We start from the raw sequence: 24187 nt of genomic DNA on the forward strand, positions 1-24187 counted from the left end.
ATAAGGCAAAAGAAGACCCTAAAAGATTCTTTCAGGTTCTTTAGTAGTAAAAGAAACGTCAAGGAGGAGGTCAAGTGCATCAGGAATAGTAAAGGGGAATTAAAAAATAACACAGTGAAACAGCAGATGCTCTAAACTCGCATAGTACTCTGTGCAGTTTTGGTCTCCATGCTACAAAAAGGACATAGCAGCACTAGAAAAGGTCCAGAGAAGAGCGACTAGGCTGATTCCAGGGCTACAGGGGTTGAATTATGAGGAAAGATTAAAAGAGCTGAGCCTTTACAGTTTAAGCAAAAGAAGATTAAGAGGTGACATGATTGAAGTGTTTAAAATTATGAAGGGAATTAGTACAGTGGATCGAGACTGTTATTTTAAAATGAGTTCATCAAGAACACGGGGACACAGTTGGAAACTTAAGGGTAAATTTCACATAAACATTAGGAAGAGAACCACAGACACTCTCAATAAGCTACTAAGTAGTGTGGTAGACAGTAAGACGTTAGGGACTACACTTGGAAGTTTTTTCTAGAAGCCTAGAATGGCGAGGTTTAGGCCTGTCATCATTAAAATGTTCTAATGTAACCTTGTATTCCTAAATTTAAATTTTCAGACTTTAAAATTAGACATGTAGCTTTTTAGAAAGTTTATGTTCATGCAAAGAACCCCAGACGTTTGGAATCAATTACCAGGTAGGGTGGTGGAGTGTAGGACTTTATGGACCTTCAGATCTCAAACTGATGTTATTTTGGACAGTCCAGGTGAATTGAATGGACAGTGTGTTGTGCTAAATAGCCCATCATAATTCTTATGTTTTGCATCCCACGGTGACAAAGTAGACTCACTAGAGAATTTATTCTGCATAATGCAATTTAAAAATTGATATTCAGCGCCCTCTAAAATAATAATGTGAAAACTTCCCTCATCAATATATAAAATAAAACTGTAAGCACTTTTAATCTAACGAGCCAGTCAATACTATAAAAACAATACAAATGCTGCTTTTCTACATTTATTAATACTAAGAAAATGATTCATACAATAAATTTGCAGAGTGACCAAAAATAATGTATTTGGACTTCATAGACCAAATTATCTTCTCTTAATAAATTTTTCTTATCTAGTTTTTGAATTGTTGAAAACAAAGATGTCAAATCTCCAAATGATTTAAAGTCATGGTAATAAAAGCCACCTTTGGTGATGTGCATTTAAAGAAGTAAAATGCAACAATATATTTTGTCTTCACACAGCTAATAATTTAAATCTTATTTTTATTTTTTTCAAAAACAGATCATAGAAACATACTATTAAAAGTGCAGTATTTCTGATGAGCTTGGCTAAGTGACATTATAATAAATTAGAATTACTACATTTAGATTACAACTGGTCCCTTTAAAAGAACCTGATAACATGTAGTTATTAGATACTGTACGACAACATTTACATTCATGAAGTTTGCATTATAAAAATATTTTATCCAGTATATCATGATGGCTCCAAAAGAGGAAAGACGGCTTTGAAGAAGCTACTGTTGCTTTAAGAAAAGTGCTGCTCCACACTGAATCCAGTGTTCTGTGTTGCCTCCACAAGGAACATCAACGTTAGTGACGACACGAAGTCGTTCTGCACTGCTGTACAAAGGCAATGAAATGCAGTCTCCTGAAGAATAAGATCCATGTGCATCCTGGGAAAAGGGAGATAAAACATTAAAATAAGAGATGAACTCAAATATACAAAACAGAAATGCATGAAGGTATAGTGGGGAAAATAAGTATTGAATGCATCAACGTGTTCCGCAAAAAAATGTATTTCTAATGGGGCTATTGACATGAAACTTTCACCAGATGTCGGTAACAACCCAAGTAATCCACACATGCAAAGAAATAAAAAAAATAAGTCCATAAATTATGTGCAATGAAATGGAATTACACAGGGAATAAGTATTGAATACGCTTACTGAAATTTAATTAATACTTAGAAGAAAAGACTTTGTTGGTAATGACAGCTTCAAGACGCCTCCGGTATGGAGAAACTAGTTGCATGCATTACTCAGATATGATTTTGGCCCATTCTTCCACACAAACTAACTTGAAAACTTGAAGGTTCTGGGGGCCTCTTCTATGAACTCTGATCTTCAGTTCTTTCCATAGATTCTTATTGGATTCAAGTCAGGTGATTGATTCAGCCGTTCCAGCAGTTTTATTTTCTTTCTCTGAAACCAGTTGAGAATTTCCTTGGCTGTGTGTTTGGGATCACTGTCTTGCCGAAATGTTTCGTCTTCAGCATCCTGGTAAACAGCAGCAGATTCTTATCAAGAATGTCCCGGTACATTTCTCCATTCATCCTTCCTTCAATTATATGAAGTCTGCCTGTACCATATGCTGAAAACCAGCCCCACACCATGATTTTCCCACCTCCAAACTTCACTGTTGGTATGGTGTTTTTGGGGTGATGTGCAGTGCCATTTCTCCTCTAAACATGTTGTGTGCAGTGACATTCAAAGAGTTCGATTTTGGTCTCATCTGACCAGACTACCGTATTTACCCGTGTACCACGCGCACATTTTTTCTCGAAAATTAGCACTAAAAAATCAGGTGCGCGTCATACATAAGGAAATTTTTTTCTGTAATGTTTACTTCTTCTGCTTGGGCTCTCTCCCTCTCTCTCTTGCTCGTTCGTTCAGGCGTGCGCGCGCTCGCTCTCTCTCGCTCGTTTGCTCACGCGCACGCTCTCTCTCTCTCTCACTCGTTTGCTCACGCGCACGCTCTCTCTCTCTCTCTTGCTCGTTTGCTCACGTGCACGCTCTCTCTCTCTTGCTCGTTTGCTCGCGCGCACGCTCTCTCTCTCTCGCTCGCTCGCTCATTTGCTCACACACTCTCTCTCTCGTGCTCGTTTGTTCGCGCGCGCTCGCTCTCTCTCTCTCGTGCTCGCTCGCGTTCTCTCTCTCTCTCTCGTGCTCGCTCACATTCTCTCTCTCTCACGCGCTCGCTTGCGTGCGCTCACTCTCTCTCTCTCTTGCTCGTTCACTCGCGCTCGCTCTTTCATCATGCAACAAAAACAGAAGGGCATTTCGTTGAAAACATCCCCTAAACTCTTCCTATACAATCATAACGCACGTCGTATATGGGTCAAATTTTTTTCGTGATTTTCTTTGTAAAAATTAGGGTGCGCGTCTTACACAAGGGCGCATGGTACACGAGTAAATACGGTATATTCTTCCAGTATTTCATTGGCTTGTCCAAATGTTGTGCAGCAAACTTTAAATGAGCTTCAACATGCTTTTTCTTCAGCAGTGGAGTCTTGTGTGGTAAGTGTGCATAGAGGCCATGGTGATTGAGTGCATTACTTATTGTTTTCTCTGAAACAACTGTACCTGCTAATTGCAGGTCTTCCTGAAGCTCTCCATGAGTGGTCCTTGGCTCTTGGACAACTCTTCTGGTCATAATCTTGAGAGGAGCACCAGGTAGTGGCCTGTTTATGGTGAAATGATGCTCTCTCCATTTCCGGATTATGGCCCCAACAGTGCTCAATGGAACATTCAGAAGTTTAGAAATACATCAGTAGACAATGCCATCAGTATGTTTTGCAACAATAAGATTGCAAAGGTCTTGAGAGAGCTCTTTGCTTTTATCCATATTGAGATGCTTCTTGTGTGACACCTTGCTAATAAGAAACCTTTTTATAGGCCATCAATTAGGACTAAACCAGCTGATATTCATTTGCACTGATAGGGGGCAGGATTGCTTTCTAAGTACAGATTTTAGCTCATTTTTTGGCTTTCCATGCCTTTTTGCACTCCTTTTCTTCATGTGTTCAATACTTTTCTCTGTGTCATTCCACTCTATTACACATAACTTAATTTATGGAGTTATTTGTTTTGATTTCTTTGTATGTGTGGATTACTCGGTTTGTTACCGACATCTGCTGAAAAATTCATGTCAATAACCCCATTAGAAACATATTTACTGAGAAAAACGTTGACGCGTTCAATCCTTATTTTCCCCACTGTACATAATGCTTTGTAGTGTATTACTTTACACCACAGGATAACATTTCACACAAGCTTGCATAGATTTCACACATTGATAGAATGAACATCCCAAACTCTGATTCTTCTTCAGTATGGTTTCTTTTACCATAAAGATATGGCCCTCTTATTTGGAAAGGGCAATGACAGGACCCTCACAGAATAATGTCGAAACTGCAGGTACAGTAATCCCTCCTCCATCGCGGGGGTTGCGTTCCAGAGCCACCCGCGAAATAAGAAAATCCGCGAAGTAGAAACCATATGTTTATATGGTTATTTTTATATTGTCATGCTTGGGTCACAGATTTGCGCAGAAACACAGGAGGTTGTAGAGAGACAGGAACGTTATTCAAACACTGCAAACAAACATTTGTCTCTTTTTCAAAAGTTTAAACTGTGCTCCATGACAAGACAGAGATGACAGTTCTGTCTCACAATTAAAAGAATGCAAACATATCTTCCTCTTCAAAGGAAACAGAGAGGAAAGCAAACAAATCAATAGGGCTGTTTGGCTTAAGTATGCGAAGCACTGCCGGTACAAAGCTGTTGAAGGCGGCAGCTCACACCCCCTCCGTCAGGAGCAGAGAGAGAGAGAGAGAGAGAGAGAAACAAAGTCAAAAATCAATATGTGCCCTTTGAGCTTTTAAGTATGCGAAGCACCGTGCAGCATACTTAAAAGCTGCACACAGAAGGTAACAACGTGAAGATAATCTTTCAGCATTTTTAGACGAGCGTCCGTATCGTCTAGGTGTGCGAACAGCCCCCCTGCTCACACCCCCTACGTCAGGATCACAGATAGTCGGCGCAAGAGAGAGAGAAAGAAAAGTAAGTTGGGTAGCTTCTCAGCCATCTGCCAATAGCGTCCCTTGTATGAAATCAACTGGGCAAACCAACTGAGGAAGCATGTACCAGAAATTAAAAGACCCATTGTCCTCAGAAATCCGCGAACCAGCAAAAAATCCACGATATATATTTAAATATGCTTACATATAAAATCCGCGATAGAGTGAAGCCGCGAAAGGCGAAGCGCGATATAGCGAGGGATCACTGTACATCATCTAGATTTAAGGATGCTTTAAATATCTTAAAGCAATGTCTCGTTATTGAATGACAATGGATTATTCTTATAAATTTCAACTGTAAAATGAAGTTGTTGTTAATTTTTTTATCAAATTATTTTTTGATTATTTTTTTTTCACTGCAATGTGGAATACACTGTCACGCTTGGGTTACAAGATTGCACAGAAGACCAGTGGAAGTTGAAGAAACTCGAATTTTTATTCAAACACTGCAAACAAACATTTATCTTTTAAAACTGTTTCAAACATGCTCCTTGAAAGAGTTTACACCTCCACTTGTCATTTAAAAGCAACCAAGGATTTCTTCTTCTTCGGAGGAATACATGCCAGGAGCACCAGAAGTCAGAGAGAGAGAGAGAAGCAGAAAATCAATTTATAACCACAGAGAGAAGTCGGCACAGGCTTTTTGACAAGGCAGAGTAGCGCGCGGGAGGCAGATTACGCGACAGAGCCGGCCAGAAGGAAAAGGAGAAATGTGAAGGTAGTCTGTTTAAGTTTCCTAGGGCTTTTTCCAGGGGCATCTGTATCTTTTTGGGGGTAGGATTAGCTTCGCAGCTCACACCCCCTCCCTCAGCTTTATTCACGTTTCCGTGAATCAAGCGATTCTCCAGACCCGGTTCAAAGAGACGTGACAGCACGTCAGCATTTATGTGTTCAGACCCAGGTCGGTGTCTGACTTCAAAACTGTAAGGTTGTAATCCTAAAAACCATCTCATAAGACGGGAGTTTGTATCTTTTTGACGGTATAACCATTGAAGTGGAGCATGATCAGTTACTAATGTGAACTTCCGTCCCCATAAGTAATAGCGTAGTGCTTCTATAGCCCATTTAATTGCTAAACATTCTTTCTCAATAGTTGAATAATTGCGTTCTCTTGGGAGTAATTTCCTACTCAAGTACGTGATAGGGTGTTTTTCACCCTCAAATACCTGGGAAAGGACCGCTCCTACTCCGAATGCACTAGCGTCTGTTTGTAGAATAAAATCTTTAGAGAAATCAGGATTTCGTAGCACTGGATAAGATGACAAGGCTTTTTTTAAATCTGAAAAGGAACGTTCGCAAAGTTCTGTCCATATAATAGGTCGGTTTTTTCTTCCTTTAGTAAGCTCTGAAAGAGGAGCAGCTCTATTTGTAAAGTCAGGGATGAATCTTCTGTAGTAACCAGCTAGTCCCAGGAAAGCGCGCACCTGTTTTTGCGTTTTAGGATGTGGGTAAGCAAGCACCTCCTCTATTTTCCTTAGTTGTGGACGAAGTAAACCCCTGCCCATCGAGTAACCTAGATAATGAGTCTCAGACATACCTAGTTTACATTTCTTAGAGTTAGCAGTTAATCCAGCTTGTTTCAGGCTATCAAGTACAGCTTGAAGGCGTTGTAAATGTGAATGCCAATCATTGCTGAAAATAACCACATTATCAAGATACGCCCCAGAATATTCAGAATGTGGGCGTAGTATTTGATCCATCATTCGCTGAAAAGTTAAAGGGGCTCCATGAAGACCAAATGGGAGTCTTGTAAATTCATAAAGTCCATCAGGAGTCGTAAATGCTGTTTTCTCACAACTATTAGCCTCAAGAGGCACCTGCCAATAACTTTTGTGAGGTCTAGTGTGGAAATATAGGTCGCCTGACCCAGTTTTTCCAAGAGCTCGTCCACCCGGGGCATTGGGTAAGCATCGAATTTAGACACCTTATTCAAGCGCCTAAAATCAATACAAAAACGAACCGAACCGTCCGGCTTGGGGACTAACACGACTGGAGAGCACCAGTCACTTTTGCTTTCACGAATCACACCTAGTTCCAGCATCTTCTTGACTTCTTCGCGCACAACATTCCTTCGTGCTTCTGGAATTCGAAATGGACGCATCTGCACCCGAACACCGGCTTCAGTTGTGATTTTATGTTCTGCTAAATTAGTGACGCCTGGTAAGTCCGAAAAAACATCAGTGTTCTGTTCTATTAAGTTTAATAATTCTGTCTTTTGTGGGTCAGTCAAATCGTTGCCAATGACAACATCAGTCTGAGAAACAGCAGTCAAGGTATTGTGAACCTGCTGTCTGTCGTGCCATTTCTTTAAGAGATTAATGTGCAAAATTTGAAATGGTTTTTGTCGACCAGGAATTCTAACCTTGTAATTTACTGGTCCCATACGCTCTTCGATAACTGCTGGGCCTTGCCATTTAGCTAGGAATTTATGTGGGTCTGACGGTATTAATACTAAAACACGATCGCCTGGTTTGAATTCACGAAGCTGACTGCGTCTATCGTATAGATGTTTTTGTGTTTCCTGTTCTCGTTGTTGATGCTCTACAGCAATAGAAGAAAGTTTGGAAATTCTTTCTTGTAAGGAAACTATTCGCTCTGCAAAACCCTCCCCAAGAGAGGTTGTTTCATGACCTATCCATTCCTCTTGAACAACATCTAGGATGCCTCTTGGGCGCCTGCCAAACAACAGCTCGAAAGGACTCAAACCAGTGGATGCCTGCGGCGATTCTCGAACAGCGAACAAAACAAAAGGCAGGACAGTGTCCCAAGTTGTGGGATCATTATGAGCAACTCTTCTGATTATCTGTTTTAAGGTTTTGTTAAACCGTTCAGTCAAGCCATTAGTTTGTGGATGGTAAACGGTGGTGCACAATTTCTTAATAGCGAACCGTTTACATAATTGTTTCATCACACGAGAAGTGAAAGGTGTGCCTTGATCAGTTAAAATTTCCTTAGGAATGCCAATACGGGTAAACATCAGAGAGAGAGCCTTGGCTACAGACGATGAGTTTGCCTTTTTCAAAGCAGTTACTTCTGGATATCGCGTTGCATAATCAACTAACACCAGCAAATACTGGAAACCATTTTTAGTTTTCGGCAAAGGTCCTACAATATCTAAACCCACCCTCTGAAAGGGGACATCCAAAATAGGCATAGGGGAAAGGGGAGCCCTAGGAGGCTTATGAGCAGAGACGATTTGGCAGTCAGGGCATGAAGTGCAGAACCGTTCAACATCTTTTCCCATATTTAGCCAATAAAATCGTTTCGATAATCGCTCTCTTGTTTTATCAGACCCCAGGTGTCCTCCCAAGATATGAGAGTGAGCCAGCTGTAAAAGAATTTCCCTATGTGCTTCAGGTACTACTAATTGCTCAATAATGTCTTCCAATAGATGGTCTGAAATCACTCTGAAAATACAACCATCTTTCAGCAGAAAGTGTGGTGTTTTTAGGCTCCCGTTATATCAGTCTTGGTAATAGGAATCACTGGCAGTGTAAGCCTGATTAAATGCATACTCCAATGAGCTATCAGCACGTTGCAAGCTCACAAAATCCTGCTGCTCGCTAGAACTCGGTTTGGGTTCTGAGACATTTACAATTTGAGAGGACGTGCAAGGGTCTTGGTCTTGACAATTTGAGAAATTCTCCAGGGAGTTTTCCTCCGACTCACTAGAGAGATCTGGTTCAATATCTAAATTGGGACCTAAATTGTTCCCTACTTCCTGCGGTGGGTTGGCACCCTGCCCGGGATTGGTTCCTGCCTTGTGCCCTGTGTTGGCTGGGATTGGCTCCAGCAGACCCCCGTGACCCTGTTTGGATTCAGCGGGTTGGAAAATGGATGGATGGATGGATGTTCCCTACTGCCACCAGTTTCCCGTCTCCCTCCCCCCGAATGGGTTTAACAGGTGAGTCGATTAGTGACTGTCGTTCAGCCATCAATATAGGAAAAAGAGCATTCCTTCTGCCTATCAGCAAAGGCCAAGGGGATGAATCAGAAATAGCAGACCACACTTTAAAGTGACGACTCTTATAAGTTACAGGAAGAAATAATGTCTCATAGTTCTTAACATCTCCATGTACACAGCGTATGTTAACAGTCTCAGTATTACTATGGTAACTGTCGTCAAGGCAGTCGCGTCTGACAACACAAAGGTCACTGCCTGAGTCCAAAAACGCCGTCACCTGTCGCCCCCCGAACTTTATAGTGAAAAATAAGCCATCTTTGTTTTTCGACGGATCCGGGATATTCGAGCAACAAACCTCTGCCACGCCAATTTCCATTGAACGGGCTGGAGACAGACGACAATCTCTCACTAAATGACCAGGCTGGTCACACCGGAAACATCTTCGCTCACCGGCACCGAATCGACGACGTCCACGACCACGACCTCTGTCTCCGGTAGCAGGCATCTCATTTGTGGTAGAAGCAACTGCATTTCCTGGTTGTCTAGCTGACGACATCTGAAGATCAGTTGTTGAAGGATGACGAGGTACACGATCAAGTTGACGAGGATACTCTGGGCGTTCCCTTATAGGTTTTAACACAGGATACTGAGTACGGAAGCTACCGCTTGTTTTGAAAGCGGTCTGGGAGCCTTCTAGACGTTGTGAAATAATATCTAGAGATTCAAGATTGTGACGAAGAAATTCATCTCGGATGGGTGCAGGTATTCCAAACAGCAGTACGTTCATAACAACTTTTTCAATGATGCGCTCAACTTTATCTCCCTCAAACCAGCATTGCACTTTAAGAATCAAATCTTGTATCTGAGCACGAACAGATCTGTCCATATCCAACCTCCAGTTGTAAAGTGCAAAACCTTTTGACAAAAACGTCGTGGCTTTCTTCAAGACAAGCTGATCTTTCAAAAAAATCATAATCGCCAAATTTGTCGGTAGGTATATTTCGTAATGAAAGTAGTGCATCACCAGACAAAAACTGGGTGACGATAACAGCCCAATGACGTTTGTCCCATCCTAACACAGTCGCCACTTGATCAAAAGCCAAAAGAAATAGCTCTGGGTCATCAGATGGGCCCATCTTCGACAGGACATTCTTAGCATTGTCCGGAAGTGGAGGGAGAGGAAGCACACGTCTAGTAACTTGCGCGGGTGCTGGTGCTGGTGGAGGCGGAACATACTGTTGAGGGATTGGAGAGGCTCCACGAGGTTGAATATATTGTAGGCTTTCTCTTCGTTTGACAGACGCAGGCCGGAGACTAGACGTAGGACGTTCGGAATGCAAATTATCTTCTGAATCATATGGGATAGGAACATTCTGGGCGAGTTGGAAAAGGTATTTGGCTTCTGCTTGTGCTAAAGCATCCATCTGTGCAACCACTCCTGGTACCATTTGTCACGCTTGGGTTACAAGATTGCACAGAAGACCAGTGGAAGTTGAAGAAACTCAAATTTTTATTCAAACACTGCAAACAAACATTTATCTTTTAAAACTGTTTCAAACATGCTCCTTGAAAGAGTTTACACCTCCGCTTGTCATTTAAAAGCAACCAAGGATTTCTTCTTCTTCGGAGGAATACATGCCAGGAGCACCAGAAGTCAGAGAGAGAGAGAGAAGCAGAAAATCAATTTATAACCACAGAGAGAAGTCGGCACAGGCTTTTTTACAAGGCAGAGTAGCGCACGGGAGGCAGATTACGCGACAGAGCCGGCCAGAAGGAAAAGGAGAAATGTGAAGGTAGTCTGTTTAAGTTTCCTAGGGGTTTCCTGGGGCTTTTTCCAGGGGCATCTGTATCTTTTTGGGGGTAGGATTAGCTTCGCAGCTCACAACACATTTAAAAACTGTCATAATAAAACTGTTGCTTTAGCTGGACATGTAACACAATTACTTTCAAATCCTGAATTGAAAGATAACGTACTTCATTTTTCAACCTAAGTTTAAATGATGCGCATTTACAAGATGACTTTTATCATTATCCGCTCAAATATTGTTAATTACATGATGGTATTAAAGATTAAAAAGGCATGACACCATTTATAGTATATTGATTTTACGCTTTACATCAAGAAGTACGTCAAGTTTTGTTATCCACTGTATGAGGAGTAGCAGCAGGGCCCAGGAAATACGTGTTAATAAAAAGAGTCTCTTGTAGTGTTGCTATGCACGGGATGTTTAAGATGATGAAGAATGTTTGCACTGGAATACAGCAAAACTAAATTACAGACTAAAACTTAAAGTTACCTAAAGACAAATGCATGGCAAAAAAATCGTAATTTAATGTGCTGCCTATTTCAATATGCAGCTTATTTGTGTGAGCCCAGGAAGTCAGTCTTAAGATCTAAACACTTTTTTTTTTATTTATACCTGTGAGACTATCCTCTAGAGAGAATTTTGTGACTTTGAGACTACATCAAATAAAGCACAAGCTGAAGGAAAAAACGCACAGAATAAGATCAATAGCTTGCCATCTGTTTTACTGCACTTTTATGCTAATGATGCATGTTCCCAAGATGTAATTGTCAAACTCTTTATTCAAAATAATCACATTCTTAAGGGAAAAGTAATGACAAATATTGTAAGTTGAATTACAAAGACATATAAATTAACAGTATGAAAATGTCCCTTTTCTGTTAATGACATGCACACTTTCTCATTCTGCTTGTACCAAAAAAGAATAGTTGGTTTCCTAATGCAGGGAATCTTGCCCCTTATTATGTTTAAGGTTATATATGAATCTTTTTAAAGCATGCAATGGTTTATTCCCTTAGTATTTGCAAATGTATGTATTACTTCAGCTTGCTACACGGTAGTCAGGAAAAGAATGAATAAAGATGCTGTTATGAGCCAAAGAATTTAATGGAAAAAAATACAACTTAAAAACAGGAAGCAAGGACATCCAAACAATAGTGAAGACTGAACACTCTGTTCTCAAATTATATTGTTTTTTCCAAACAAAATATGAAGCAAAGTATTAGTTGAAAAATAATATCACAAGGAGAGTTTTTACAAAATTGCTTGGCCCTCTGAATAACCTTTTGTGGGAAGATGAATAAATGACTAAGAGTCAGATTGGGAACTGCTGTAATGAGTAGCGTAATAAATAAAACACAGCTACCACAAAGAAAGAATAACGAAGAAATGTCAAGTCCTTCTTTAATCATAAAATAGGTACTAATAATTTAATTTAATGCCTACCAAATGCAACAAAAAATTGTACATGTATTTCATTAATTTATTCTGTCTAGGGTCATGGTGACAAAAAGCCAGTTACGACACTCCAACTTTCCCTATCACTATGAACCATCAACAGTCTTCTCCTCCACATGGGGAACTCCCAGGTGACTCACACCATCTGAGAAATATATCCCTCCCTGCAAAATAAGGGTATGGCATTTGGTTGCTTTCCAAGTGGGCTGTGCATGGTACCATCTTGTGTGAGCTACCCTACAACGTCCTTTGTAGATACTCAAACCTCTTTTACCTGTCAGCTCATTCTTTCATATAGAACAGTTTTCTACTAAAATGCTGCTAAACTGAATTTTTATTTTTCTCTTGCTCTGATATCAATTGGGCAAAAGTAACAGGAATTTATGTTGGTATGATTTGACTATTGTAATCATTTTACTTTATTAAAAAAAAGTTTAGTTATTAAACTAAAAAAATGTCTGCTTTAATCCAAAACCAAGCTGTTAAAGTGAAGTTGCCTCTTTATATGTGCTAAAGATCAGAAGTTTGCCTTTGTAAATTACCTTGAAGGAAGGCAGGATGTGTAGAAGAACTGACCAGCCATCAATGATGAAATTTACATGTGATAAATATAAATTACTTTGGTTGATTACCCTGTATTATGTTGGGCTTTCTCTTGCAACATTAAAAAAAAACAGTGCCTGTGTTTTTTTTCTTTTCTTTTTGGATTATCTTATATTTCTCTTCTATAGTGTGCATAATGAGCAATGTTTATTTATTTCAGAGGTGAAGAGAAGCAGAAAACACAATAGTGGGTTCTTATTAACAAAAAAACCCCCAAAAAAACAGTTTAATCAACTTTTCAGGATTTATGGAGCGGAAGAATGTGAAAGTTGGCAAATGCACAGATTTATGCATCTGGATTTTTTTGTGCGTACGCACATTTCCACTTTTGTCCTTATGCCATGTTTTAGTGTGAATTCTATGCACTGTGTTATGCATGAGGTGATTTGTTGAATGGAGACATTATGTCCTCCTTTTTCTTGCAGTAGAGGAAGAAATACTGAGAAAAAAGATGAACTTGCCATCGCAGTAAGATGGTCACAAGGTCTTTCTTTTTTAATATTTAACTGAATACATGAGATTACAAATATAATTGTTGCCCATCCTCTCTCTGACACACCAACACTGAGTACTTTCAGCCAATGAATTATTAACACTAGAATTACCACAGCCAACAAAAAAACTTGTAAATCCGGCCCACCTTAAATCCCTTCGCACCTCTCCGTCAGCGTCTTTTGTCTTCTAAATGTGTCGATATGCCCAAGCAGCAAGCAGCCTGTTATAACATCCCCCCACCACCTCAGAACGGGCAAGAAGTTCTCCCAGTTCCTGCCTTGATTGATTATGTGGGAGTGAGCTACCCAGAATTGTAAGGGGAAATAATTTGATGTGTGTTCTGTGTCTACAACAGTCTATGTAAACACATCGTTAAAACAGAAACGTTCTTCATGTTTTAGTAATAAATGACAAAATGTAGACATGAACTGTATAATGTGTGAAGGCTGATGGCCAAATATCAAATAAACACTTTCACAAAACACAATACGACAGCTTCTGCAGTGTAGTGGTTAGAACTGCCGATTTATAATCCAGAGGTCATGAGTTCGAAACCAGCTCCCCACCAAATTTACCTTTTTGAGTAGAGAGCTACTCTTATTGTTAATATTATACAATAAAAAAATACATGTGATTTGTGTCTGTAAAAGCCAGTGTAAATGTATAGTACTTGTAAAAGTTAGTGTTTTTTTTTCCACTTTTATTCTCTCAGTCACGATCACGATACAAGACTCGCCCCCGCCCCAGATCTGACGCAGTTACTTTTTATCTGAAACTGAGAATAACTGTACATGTGAGTGGTGTTTTGAGACAATGGAGCTGGAAATTCTCTGATCTGGAGGGATAAAAGCTGACACACAAATGCTGGTGAATCTGCCTTCTTCGTATCTCACCGTCACTTGAAATTTTTTTATTCAGTTTTATTGAGTGTTCCTGCTCACGCTGAATTAGTATGCACCTTATGGTCCATGAGACATAGGTATACAGTATATGATGTTTGGAATAACTCATTTTATGACATGTATAGTACATTTTGGAAAATATTGTGGCACTGATGCAATATTATTCATATTATTAATATTCATTCGCATGCCTTCTTGCGCTTGTAATCAGTGACCGCGTTTTTTTTTTTTTTGATCTTGCCCATGCAATCTCCTCATTTTGGTGCACGGTGGTGTCTTTTGTACTTCAGGACATGCAGAGGAAAGAACAGTACAGAGAGGTCAGTTCCGCTCTATATGCAATCATCAGATTCAAATGTTAACAGTTCACACACACCCAAGGACCGGGTGAAGGGAAAGTGTGAACGTGACTGAGAGAATAAAACTGAAAAAAAAGCTAACTTTTAGAAATGCCATACATTTAGAGCCGATCTGACGCTGTTCGTTTTCAAATGAAGAAGAAGTGTGTCAAGAAACATGACTGGGGCCCCTTTATACCAACAGCAATATATCTGCTTAATGCCTCCCAGAGACTGTGACAGCGAAGCTGGATCTACTTAGCTCTCATTCTAACCAGAAGTAGTTGTAATTCAATGAATCAAAAGCTTGGAAGTCTGAAGCTGCACTTAACAATCATAAAAAGGCTGGATATAATGACATAATGTGTCATTTTACCATCATTTTACCAGCAACCAGAATTGTGACACCAAACAACAAAAAAAATGGTGGAACCACACCAAAACCAAAATGGTATCACCAGAATGATGATATAAATTGTAAACAACCAGAAAATTACTCCAGGAATTAATTATCTGATTACAGAGACATCAAAAGTCAGATTCATCGCACAATTATCATGTCACCAGAGTAGAAAGTCTCCAAGATTCAGCTCCATTTAACAGCAACAGACAGGGAAGAAGACAATACTGTTGACAATGTTCTATACTCAATTTAAATAGATTTGACTTAGCATTAAAAATACATACTAGACATAGACATAAAATAGCAGATCCATGAAGACACCACGAAGAAAGCAGTCATAACCCATTTTGAATTCCACAAAATAAGGGTTCTTCACACCCAGGATGGAATACTCACTGATTAAAAATGGTGACCACCTCTTAAGTCTTTCTATCTCAGGTTATTGTCCACACAATATTAAAAGGTCAATTTAACCTAGACACAATTGCAATTGTCAAATGCAAAAGTTTAAGTCTTAGTTCAAGAGTATACATGACTAGCAAAATACCCGTGCTTCGCAGCGGAGAAGTAGTGTGTTAAAGAAGTTATGAAAAAGAAAAAGAAACATTTTAAAAATAATGTAACATGATTGTCAATGTAATTGTCATGGGCTTATTTTAGTATTGAGCGTGAATTTGATGATCGTAAAGAGTTTAATTTATGATTGTAAATGTTGTGCATGAGAAATGCAAATTTTTAGGATGTAAGGATCTCTTTGTAAACAACGTTTGCAGTTCTGCCTTTGGGCTGTAAAATGACCAAGCTGTCTGCTGAGTTTACTCTTGAGCATGCAACGTGTGGTTGGCCATGTGAGAAGCAATCCTGTGTCAAGTCAATGCCGACCTTTTTTAGAGTCTAGCACTGTGACTTATTTATTGTCATAGTGAAGCAGACCCTTACTGGAAACTGGAGGCATTTGAATTGGAATGTGAGGTCAGAGGGTATGAGAGGGATGCAAGGAATAAATACAGTCTCCCCTGAGCCAATTCCAGTGAAGACAGTTGCTTCAATGAGGTTTTGTGCAGAGATTTGATCTGAAGCCTGGTGCCGTTACAAAGTTTTGGTGGTTGTAAGTTTCGTAGTAACATAATTGGTGCACTGACCTTCAAAAGTAGAGTAAGCGGAGGCATGCCCGGAGGATTAAGAGTGTGAAGAAACTCTACTGGATAGTGCACCGCATCCTCTAGTTGTACAACAGAGTCAACAGACTTATGTTTTTGTTTCAGAAGTTAGTTGGTGAAGTAAAATGGTGTTAATATGTGAAGTCATGTCATTTTTTTGGTGTTAGAATAGCTCTCTCCCTCAACCATGAGACGTCCTTTTCATGCAGATTTCGTAGGTTGGGGTAAACATTTTCAATAAGGGTTTATAAGGTATTCACCAGGAGACAGAGAATGGTGAGAACTGCTAAAAAGAAGACGTTATTTTCGAAAGTTCCTTATGAGGCACGGCGCGAAATGAAACATACTTAACGTTTGTAAGTACAGTGTAAAGGATGAGCATAGGAAATTTGGGCTTCCTACGTATATTGGAAATCACAGAAATAGTGAGGAGGGGTTTCCCCTAAAGGAATGAAACCTCCAAAAGGAGAGGTCAGTTCCGAAAGTTTCTTATGGCATAATGGTGAAAACCGCCAAAAAGAAAACGTTATTTTTGAAAGTTCATTACAGGGCATGACGCAAAATGAAACATACTTAACATTTGTAAGTACAGTGTAAAGGATCAGCATGGGAAATTTGGGCTTCCTACATATATTGGAAGTCACAGAAATAGTGAGAAGGGGTTTCCCCTATCTATATATACAGTTTTGGGGTACACCTGTTCCCCCCCTTGGGTGTTGCAATAGGACATGAAACATACCTAACTTTTGGTAGTACAATGCAAGGAATGAGCATGCGAAATTTCAGCTTCCCACCTATATGGAAAGTGGGAGTATTAGTGATGAGACAGTGAGGGCTTTGCCTTTTATATGTATAGATAAGCAATTAGAAAAGGTTAAGGGGCAATGAACTGTTACTTTTTAAGCAAATGTACAATAAAAGGTGACAGGGTATAAAGATTTAAACTTATAAAGACAATAGGGAAGGTGGATGCCTGCTAAAACTTTAAAATAAGTTCCTCAACAAGTGTGTGGGGATATTAGATGAAAACTGGTTACAGGTAAATTCTGCACAAATGGTTTAAAGTTATTTCTTCACAAAGAAAATTGTAGACACATAGAATACATTACAAAAGAATGTAGCTGAATGTAGCACCATAGAAACCCTCAGAAATCAATCTGGGCATTTTTCGGAAAAATTCAGGAAATAAAACTTGACACAAACACATTATATTGGGCAGAAAGGCCCACTCCTTTTGTTCTAATATTAATCTATGTAATCCAACAGTTTGAATATATAGTAAAATGAGTAATTTTGACTTAAGTGTCTCAGCACATATGGGGGACACTGCACAGTATTACATTAATGTTTACAATACTAGAATATTTGCTATTTATTCTAAAAATTAAATATTAAGATTTTTTCATCTGGAATTTGTAATTGACATATACCTGATCCACTAAAGTTTACAAGTATTGTAAAATAACATCTTATTTTCTGCCATTTTCCTTGACGGATAAATCCATTCTTTCTTTTTTTCAGCTTTACAAAAGATAAGATACTTTTTAAAGTCAGTAATGGACAGTGCACACTTTGGCTGACTAAATAATTCAGTACCTGAGAAATCCAGGCCATATAACAAGGGGGCACAGCAGACACACTGGGAGAATCATGCTGGCTTTCTGAAAGACGGTTTCCGTCAAAGCTGCATCCTTCCAGTTGCAAGCCACCAATCTGCAAAGAAAACATAAATTATTTATGAATGACTATGAAGTTTAAATGTCACTATTTATTATTATAGTCTAAGCCCCATTTGATTTGTTTAGAATTAAACCTGTTAACACTCCAGGAGATTCAAAGCAATAGTATCACTAGTATAATGGTTGAACTTTACGAGTAAACCAAGAAGATTGCATTTGTCTTTAAAAAAATACATTTTATTCAGTTCTTCATTCATAATTTAAACTGTTAAAAATCTTCAAACTTAGTTGGCATTCTGAAAATAAATGAGTTTATAGGTGAAATAAAGCAAAACATCAGAAAATACAGTTTATTAAATAAAAAATGTTATATCATAGGTATTGAGATTGATGGCTAAAGTAAAAATGAAAGGAAAAGAAAGCAGAAAACATTGCATCTGGTTTAAAAATATATGGGGTAGCAACAGTCAGAGCACAATCAAACGGTTCACAAAGAACACACAGTTGGTAAACCTTCATTTTTATACTATATGCTATAAAAGCTATTGAGTTATGAATTTCAGATGAAATTACATTATAGTTTACAGGCAAGACAAAACTTACCAGAAAAAAGGAGAAAGAAGTCACAGTAAAATATAAAGGAGCATTGTAAATTGACTAGTATGCAATCATTTAATGTTATTTATTCATTTTCTCTTGTACATTGTATTTATTACACTTAATAAAAATGCAACAAATTTGGCACATGTACAAAAAATAACAATACAACTACAGTTCTTTGGTAAACTGTTTCACCTGTATTCGGGAGTGTGTTCCTATAAAACCTCTAGTGGCAACTTTCATATAAGTTAGTATACAATAAAACACATTTTTTATGATGCGAAAGAAGCAGAAACTGTATTGCCAAAGTTGTAAACACATAGTGTTATTGGAAACTGTTTTGTAAAGATGAATCACATTTTGGCACTATAATAGGGCAGAAAAAATGTAAAGTGCAGATTGTTAATTATACTAATTGAATAATAAATATACACTGGGTATTATATATGGACAATGCACTTAAATGATAAGTTCAGTATTATTCAAGTGGTTCACAAACATACTGTAGCATATATGCATTTGCCATGCAAAGTTGTGTTCTTTCTCTTTCTAAAAATTAAAAAATATACAGTAGATCCCCGCAAAGTCATGGTTTAGGGTTTGCGCACTCAGTTGTTTGCGGATTTTTCCTTAAAACCTAACTAATACTTGTTAGTGGAAAGCGCAAATATCCTCCGTAATTATTTATGGCTTTTTCGTGGCAATACTGTGCTGTACAGAGAACAGGAAGCAACCTCTGAAGAAAATGCGGTTTGGGATGGTGAAAGTAGCCAATTTGAGAGCGTTATTCATTTCTCCTTGCTGCTGATTGACTGCTGCCCTGTGATGCGTCTCCAGCTGAGCGTCCTTGTTTTTTCCATTTTGTTATTGTATTCATTTTGTTATTCTTAAACGCACAAGATGTCGCCGAAACGCCCTACACCTTCTAAGGCTTCTGGCACTGAGCCTAAGTGCCAGAAGAAGTTTAAAACACTCCAGGGGAAGGTTGAATTGCTGGATTTGCTCCGGGAACTAAAAAGTTATGCTGCAGTAGTGCGCCACTATGGCATTAATGAAAGCACCGCACACTACATAAAGAACAAAGCAGCGATCTGGAGTACTGTATCTATTAAGTTTCTGTGATAGTGCCTGTTTTGTCTTGGTAGAGTAATATATTGCTCTACTTTCCCCTTTGTATTATTAATATGTAGCCTTTGTCAGAATGCCTCAGATATCACAGACTTACCACTGTTTATAAGGTATTATTGTATATAACTTATCCCCACCTTCCCTCCTACATCTATAACTTCAGGCAATTAGGTGTAGTAAAAGACAAGCAGAAGTTAAGTTACAATTTAAACAATGTATTATTGATAATATTCATAAATAATAACAATATGCAAAGTACATTTGAATATTGGCAACTATACAACCAGATTAAATGGTAATGTATAGTTTCAGGCGGCACACAGACTTGCTAGTTACTTAAAAATGTCTCTAGTTAAAGCATCATTCAGCTTTCTTCAGAACAGACTGCATTGCCTGCCTCAATATGGCTGCCGAGTTGTGCTCTCCATTGTGTTGTCTTCTTCAGTTCATGGTGTGATGGTCTTCATCAGTTTGGTAAGAGAGATACTTATTCATCATCAAAGGTTGGTAAGAGGGAGAGAATGTGGTTGAACAAGCAGATTTATAGATTCTCTGTCCAACCCCTACAGCCAATAGGACATCATGGTAGTTAAAAGCTTCTGATAAAAGCCAATTCCAAACAGCCATGCTTCAGACCAATGGGGCAAAGACAATCTTAACACCTGCCATCCCCCAAAACCATATGTTAAGGTGCAGTTTGGCTTCCTTGCGGGGGTTGAAAGACTTTAGCAGAGAAACACTCGCCAAACTGGTTTAGATAGATAGATAGATAGATAGATAGATAGATAGATAGATAGATAGATAGATAGATAGATAGATACTTTATTGATCCCAAAGGGAAATTCACAAGGGGTTTAGGGCACATCCCCTCCATCTCTGTCGTAAAATTCAAAAAGACCCATTCCTAAAGGGGGGGGGGGGTAAACACTCACTAATGTAACACTAAATTACATTGCTTTACCTAAATTACAAATAAAGACATACAAAATATTTATCAAGTTATATGCAAAATCTTACATCACAACAGTGCCAAAAAGGTAATGACCGTAAGGAATAAAAATATCGTCAGGATGGAATCTGCCTTGGCATTGTGGATCACCGACTGCAGGAAGAACAACATCCCCTTGGACGGTAACATCATCTGTGAGAAAGCACGGAAATTGTACCAACAGTTCGCTACAGGAGACAATGTAGCAACTTCCTATCACAACGTTCCTGAAACCTATAAAGAAAAGCCAGCACGAAACCCCACCACAAAAGACACGTCCAAAGATACGACTCCCACTGAAGCGCCTGAAGAAGAGGCGCCACCCGAGGAGTTTTAAATCCTCTGCATCGTACTGCAAAGCTACTTTATCATCATCATCAATATCATTCATCATTGGTGAGAACCTGTACATTTTACTGTATTTTAATTAAATGAAATTATTATGTATTTACTCTACTTATAACAAAGAAAATGACAGTGCATACCAAAGAAAACGCGCTTGCATGAATTACAGTACGTATAGTGGTAACATCGGTATTTACATTCTAGCACCGCAGGAGACATAGCAGTAGAGTACTGTACAGTATACGGGTTTACCTTTACATTCTGTTTTTAGGTAATGTATTAATGTATTAAGCTGAGTTTGCAACGAAATTAAAGTGCTTTGGGGGCATACTGTATTTAGGGTTTAAACTATAAAAAAAGGCATTTAAAAGACATTTTTTAACCACATCCAAAGTCGCGTTTTTTCACAATTCGTGGATGTTCTAGGGACCTAACCCCCGCGAATTTTGGGGGTGTACTGTATATATCTCGCTTGCACTGGTGCTTTACATTGCAGTGGATGGAGGAAAAGTTTAATTTTTCAAGCTAAGACAGTTGTTGAGTATTGATCCATGTCTTTGATTACACACACATTTAAAACAGTTTACACATGTCATTTCTGAACAAACAAAAAACAACAATATTATGAGATTCAGCCATTCTAAAAGAAGATCAACTGTGAACAATAGGTCATCAATTAGTATTCCTGTACAACAACATTTTAGCCCACCAGAAAGGAGTTTCATCCCAACAGACCAAATCATAGTAAACTTTTCTTGCCACATGGTTGGTTGTGTTTTACTTCTATATTTGTGTACAGAAAACATATCATTACCATGAGAAAAATAGAACAAGGAATATGCAATAAAACGATCATTTCCAGATCCCTTTTGTTGTCACACACATGTATCAGAAACATGGAAGGCATGGATCTATACTCGCCAGCAGTCTTTGCTTGAAAAATGGATGCTTTTGCAAAGTGTTCATGCTTCTCCTTCATGTCCCACACCATACATTGTAAACAGCCAGAGCAGGTAAGAGATTTTTTTAAATATAATAGTTGGCAGATGTTTCCCTAACCATCAGAGACACTTAAAAGATCATTGTACCATTACAATTGATGTGTATATGAAAACTCTAGAACTTTCATAATTTTCAACTGAATTGTGCCATTCTGATTGATGGAATTGCATATTCAGGGGAAATTACATGAACTTTGCTGTATAGACTGAAATGCTGAACTAACAAAATGAATTGCTGCATTGACATTACTGGAATAGCTTGGTTACGGTTTAATAGTTTATCTTTGTTTAGTATTCTTATTTTAGGAGGTTAAGCTTTAAAAAATAATTGATTTTATGTCTGACAAAAGGTTTATTAATTATTTACTTAGTGTTTTTAAAGGATAACAAGGAGGCATGGCTCAGCACTCTCAAGATGGGCATGTCTAATAGACAGAAGACATAAAAACCAGCAGACAATAACCTAGTGAGAGGTTCTTTCTTCTTTACATCTGAGAATGACATAAGATGCTGTGTGCCTCTAGTAGCTCAGTAACAAAGAATTGCCACATGGAGTGAAACACCTTTTTAAAATTACTGCAGCTACAAGAGTCTAGGTTGTACAACTTATGTAGTAATTCTGCCTATGATTCTTATGGTATTAGTCACTTATTATGTAACACTGAACATAATGAACAGTTGCCCCCTCCCTGCTATTTTGACTGTGGTTTCGCCAGGTTAATGTGTTATGTAACACTATTGTTTGGAGTATATGCTCCCACATAACAACGAATATAAATTTAGTTTCAGTCTGACAAGAAAAGCATTTTCCTCGATAATGCAATAATCAACTCAAAAACAGTTTAGCTTCTCCATTCCCCTTTGACTTCAATGCATTTTGCTGAATTTGGCAAAGTTGCTGAACAATTCAACAATTTCACTGAACTCGAGACAAAGTCAATTCAGTAGGGTTCGCTCATTACTTGTTGCTACTATAAACAATTTGGTTGCATCCATGCTGATAAACATGTAAAATAGCAATGCTTATAGAAGAAATAAGAAACAAAAAGATCAGCACATGCTCGGAATAATCCATATTACTAACCGAGAATGCTAAACCGGATGATGGACGCAGGCACATCCGGCAATGGGCCGTAGCTGCAAAAAGACGTACTGCACAGGCGCAAAAAGAGTCCGCGAGAGTCGGCTGAGGAGCCGAGAAAGGCGGACAAAAGAGGGCGAGAGAGGCGGATGAGGGGCCGCGAGAGGCGGACAAGACCACAGAAAAAAGGAGTGAGCACAGGAAAAATGGAGAAATGAGGAAACGCAGGCAAAGCACGAAACACATTGCACACGAGACTAGACCCAAAAAAAAAAAGAGGCTCGCGCACAACAGAAAGGCACCCCCCCCCCCCCTACAGGCACCGGACGGGACACACACCAAGAGAGGGATTCAACAAGCCCATGGAACACAAAAAAAAGAACACAAAACCACCCCACAGACCCTACAAGCAAGGGACGGGACACACACAAACAGGGGGATTCAACAAGACACAGGAACACAAAAAGAAAGAAGACGCTCGCGCGACAACAATCCTCAAACCCCCCCCCCCCCCCCCCCCCCCCCACACACACATCCATAAGAAGTGACACCCAAAGCCACATATTCTAAAGTGAACATCAACACCTTCACACTAGACGACATAGGTGTCAGCATTGGTGGATCTCCTTACAATAAAGCACTATTAACCGTTCAACTGCAGAAAAGGAAACATATTAACAGTGACTGCGATCCTCCTTATTACTTATCCATATTTCGCATGCTGAGAAACAAACAAGTCATGAATACACGGTCACGGGTACAAAACGAAAAGGAAAGGATAACAGGAACAAACACACGAACATGAAAGAAACAACAAAATAGACGGCTATGCAGCATAGGTGGATCTCATTACAATAAGGCACTATTAACCGTTCAACCGCAGAAAAGGCTCCATATTAACAGTGAGTGCAATACTCCTTATTACTTATCCATATTTCTAAAAGAAAAAATGTGTCGACTCCAAAAACGCAAAGCTCAACTAAAGCTTCTAACTAACGATGTACCTAAAAGTAAAAACTTTATGAACTGCATTACATCCTACAATAGTTCATTTAATATGCACAAATCTACATCCTAGATCCACATGACGCAAACTATCAATCAAAGTGCTGCATCGCAACAGGCACGGATTCAAAACGAAACACCTCCCGTCTCAGACATACGTTAATGGCAGCGAAGGCTACAACGGGCTTCTCACACAGCACAGGCAAATCGATTACAGCTCCAAAACAACACGTCCCAAATACTACACATGCAACAACGCGCCTCTCAAACGGCACAAGCAAAACATACACGAGGAAAATTCATTCGGATTAATGAATGTCATTTGCAATCATTGTCATTCAGTTCACTTCCCTGAAGAAACAACTGGCAATACAAGTAATACATTTACACGTTGTTGTCAAAAGGGTCAAATTAGACTGCCTCCTT

General features: G+C 39.0%; 1 protein-coding gene across 3 annotated transcripts in view; it reads right to left on the bottom strand.

Annotated features, from left to right (window-relative positions):
* Positions 1-993: 993 nt before the first annotated feature.
* LOC114651221 (cytoplasmic dynein 2 heavy chain 1) overlaps positions 994-24187 on the bottom strand; it is a 462099-nt gene continuing 438905 nt past the window's right edge. For all 3 annotated transcript variants that reach the window (XM_051926883.1, XM_051926882.1, XM_051926881.1), the window contains 2 exons: positions 17531-17647; positions 994-1681 (listed from right to left, as the gene is read on the bottom strand). In XM_051926883.1, coding sequence (XP_051782843.1) covers positions 1523-1681; positions 17531-17647 — 276 coding nt within the window. In that variant the 3' untranslated portion in view covers positions 994-1522. The remainder of the gene's footprint in view (positions 1682-17530; positions 17648-24187) is intronic.

This window comes from Erpetoichthys calabaricus, chromosome 4 (assembly GCF_900747795.2).
Source record: "Erpetoichthys calabaricus chromosome 4, fErpCal1.3, whole genome shotgun sequence".
In the NCBI taxonomy this organism is placed as follows: domain Eukaryota; kingdom Metazoa; phylum Chordata; class Cladistia; order Polypteriformes; family Polypteridae; genus Erpetoichthys; species Erpetoichthys calabaricus.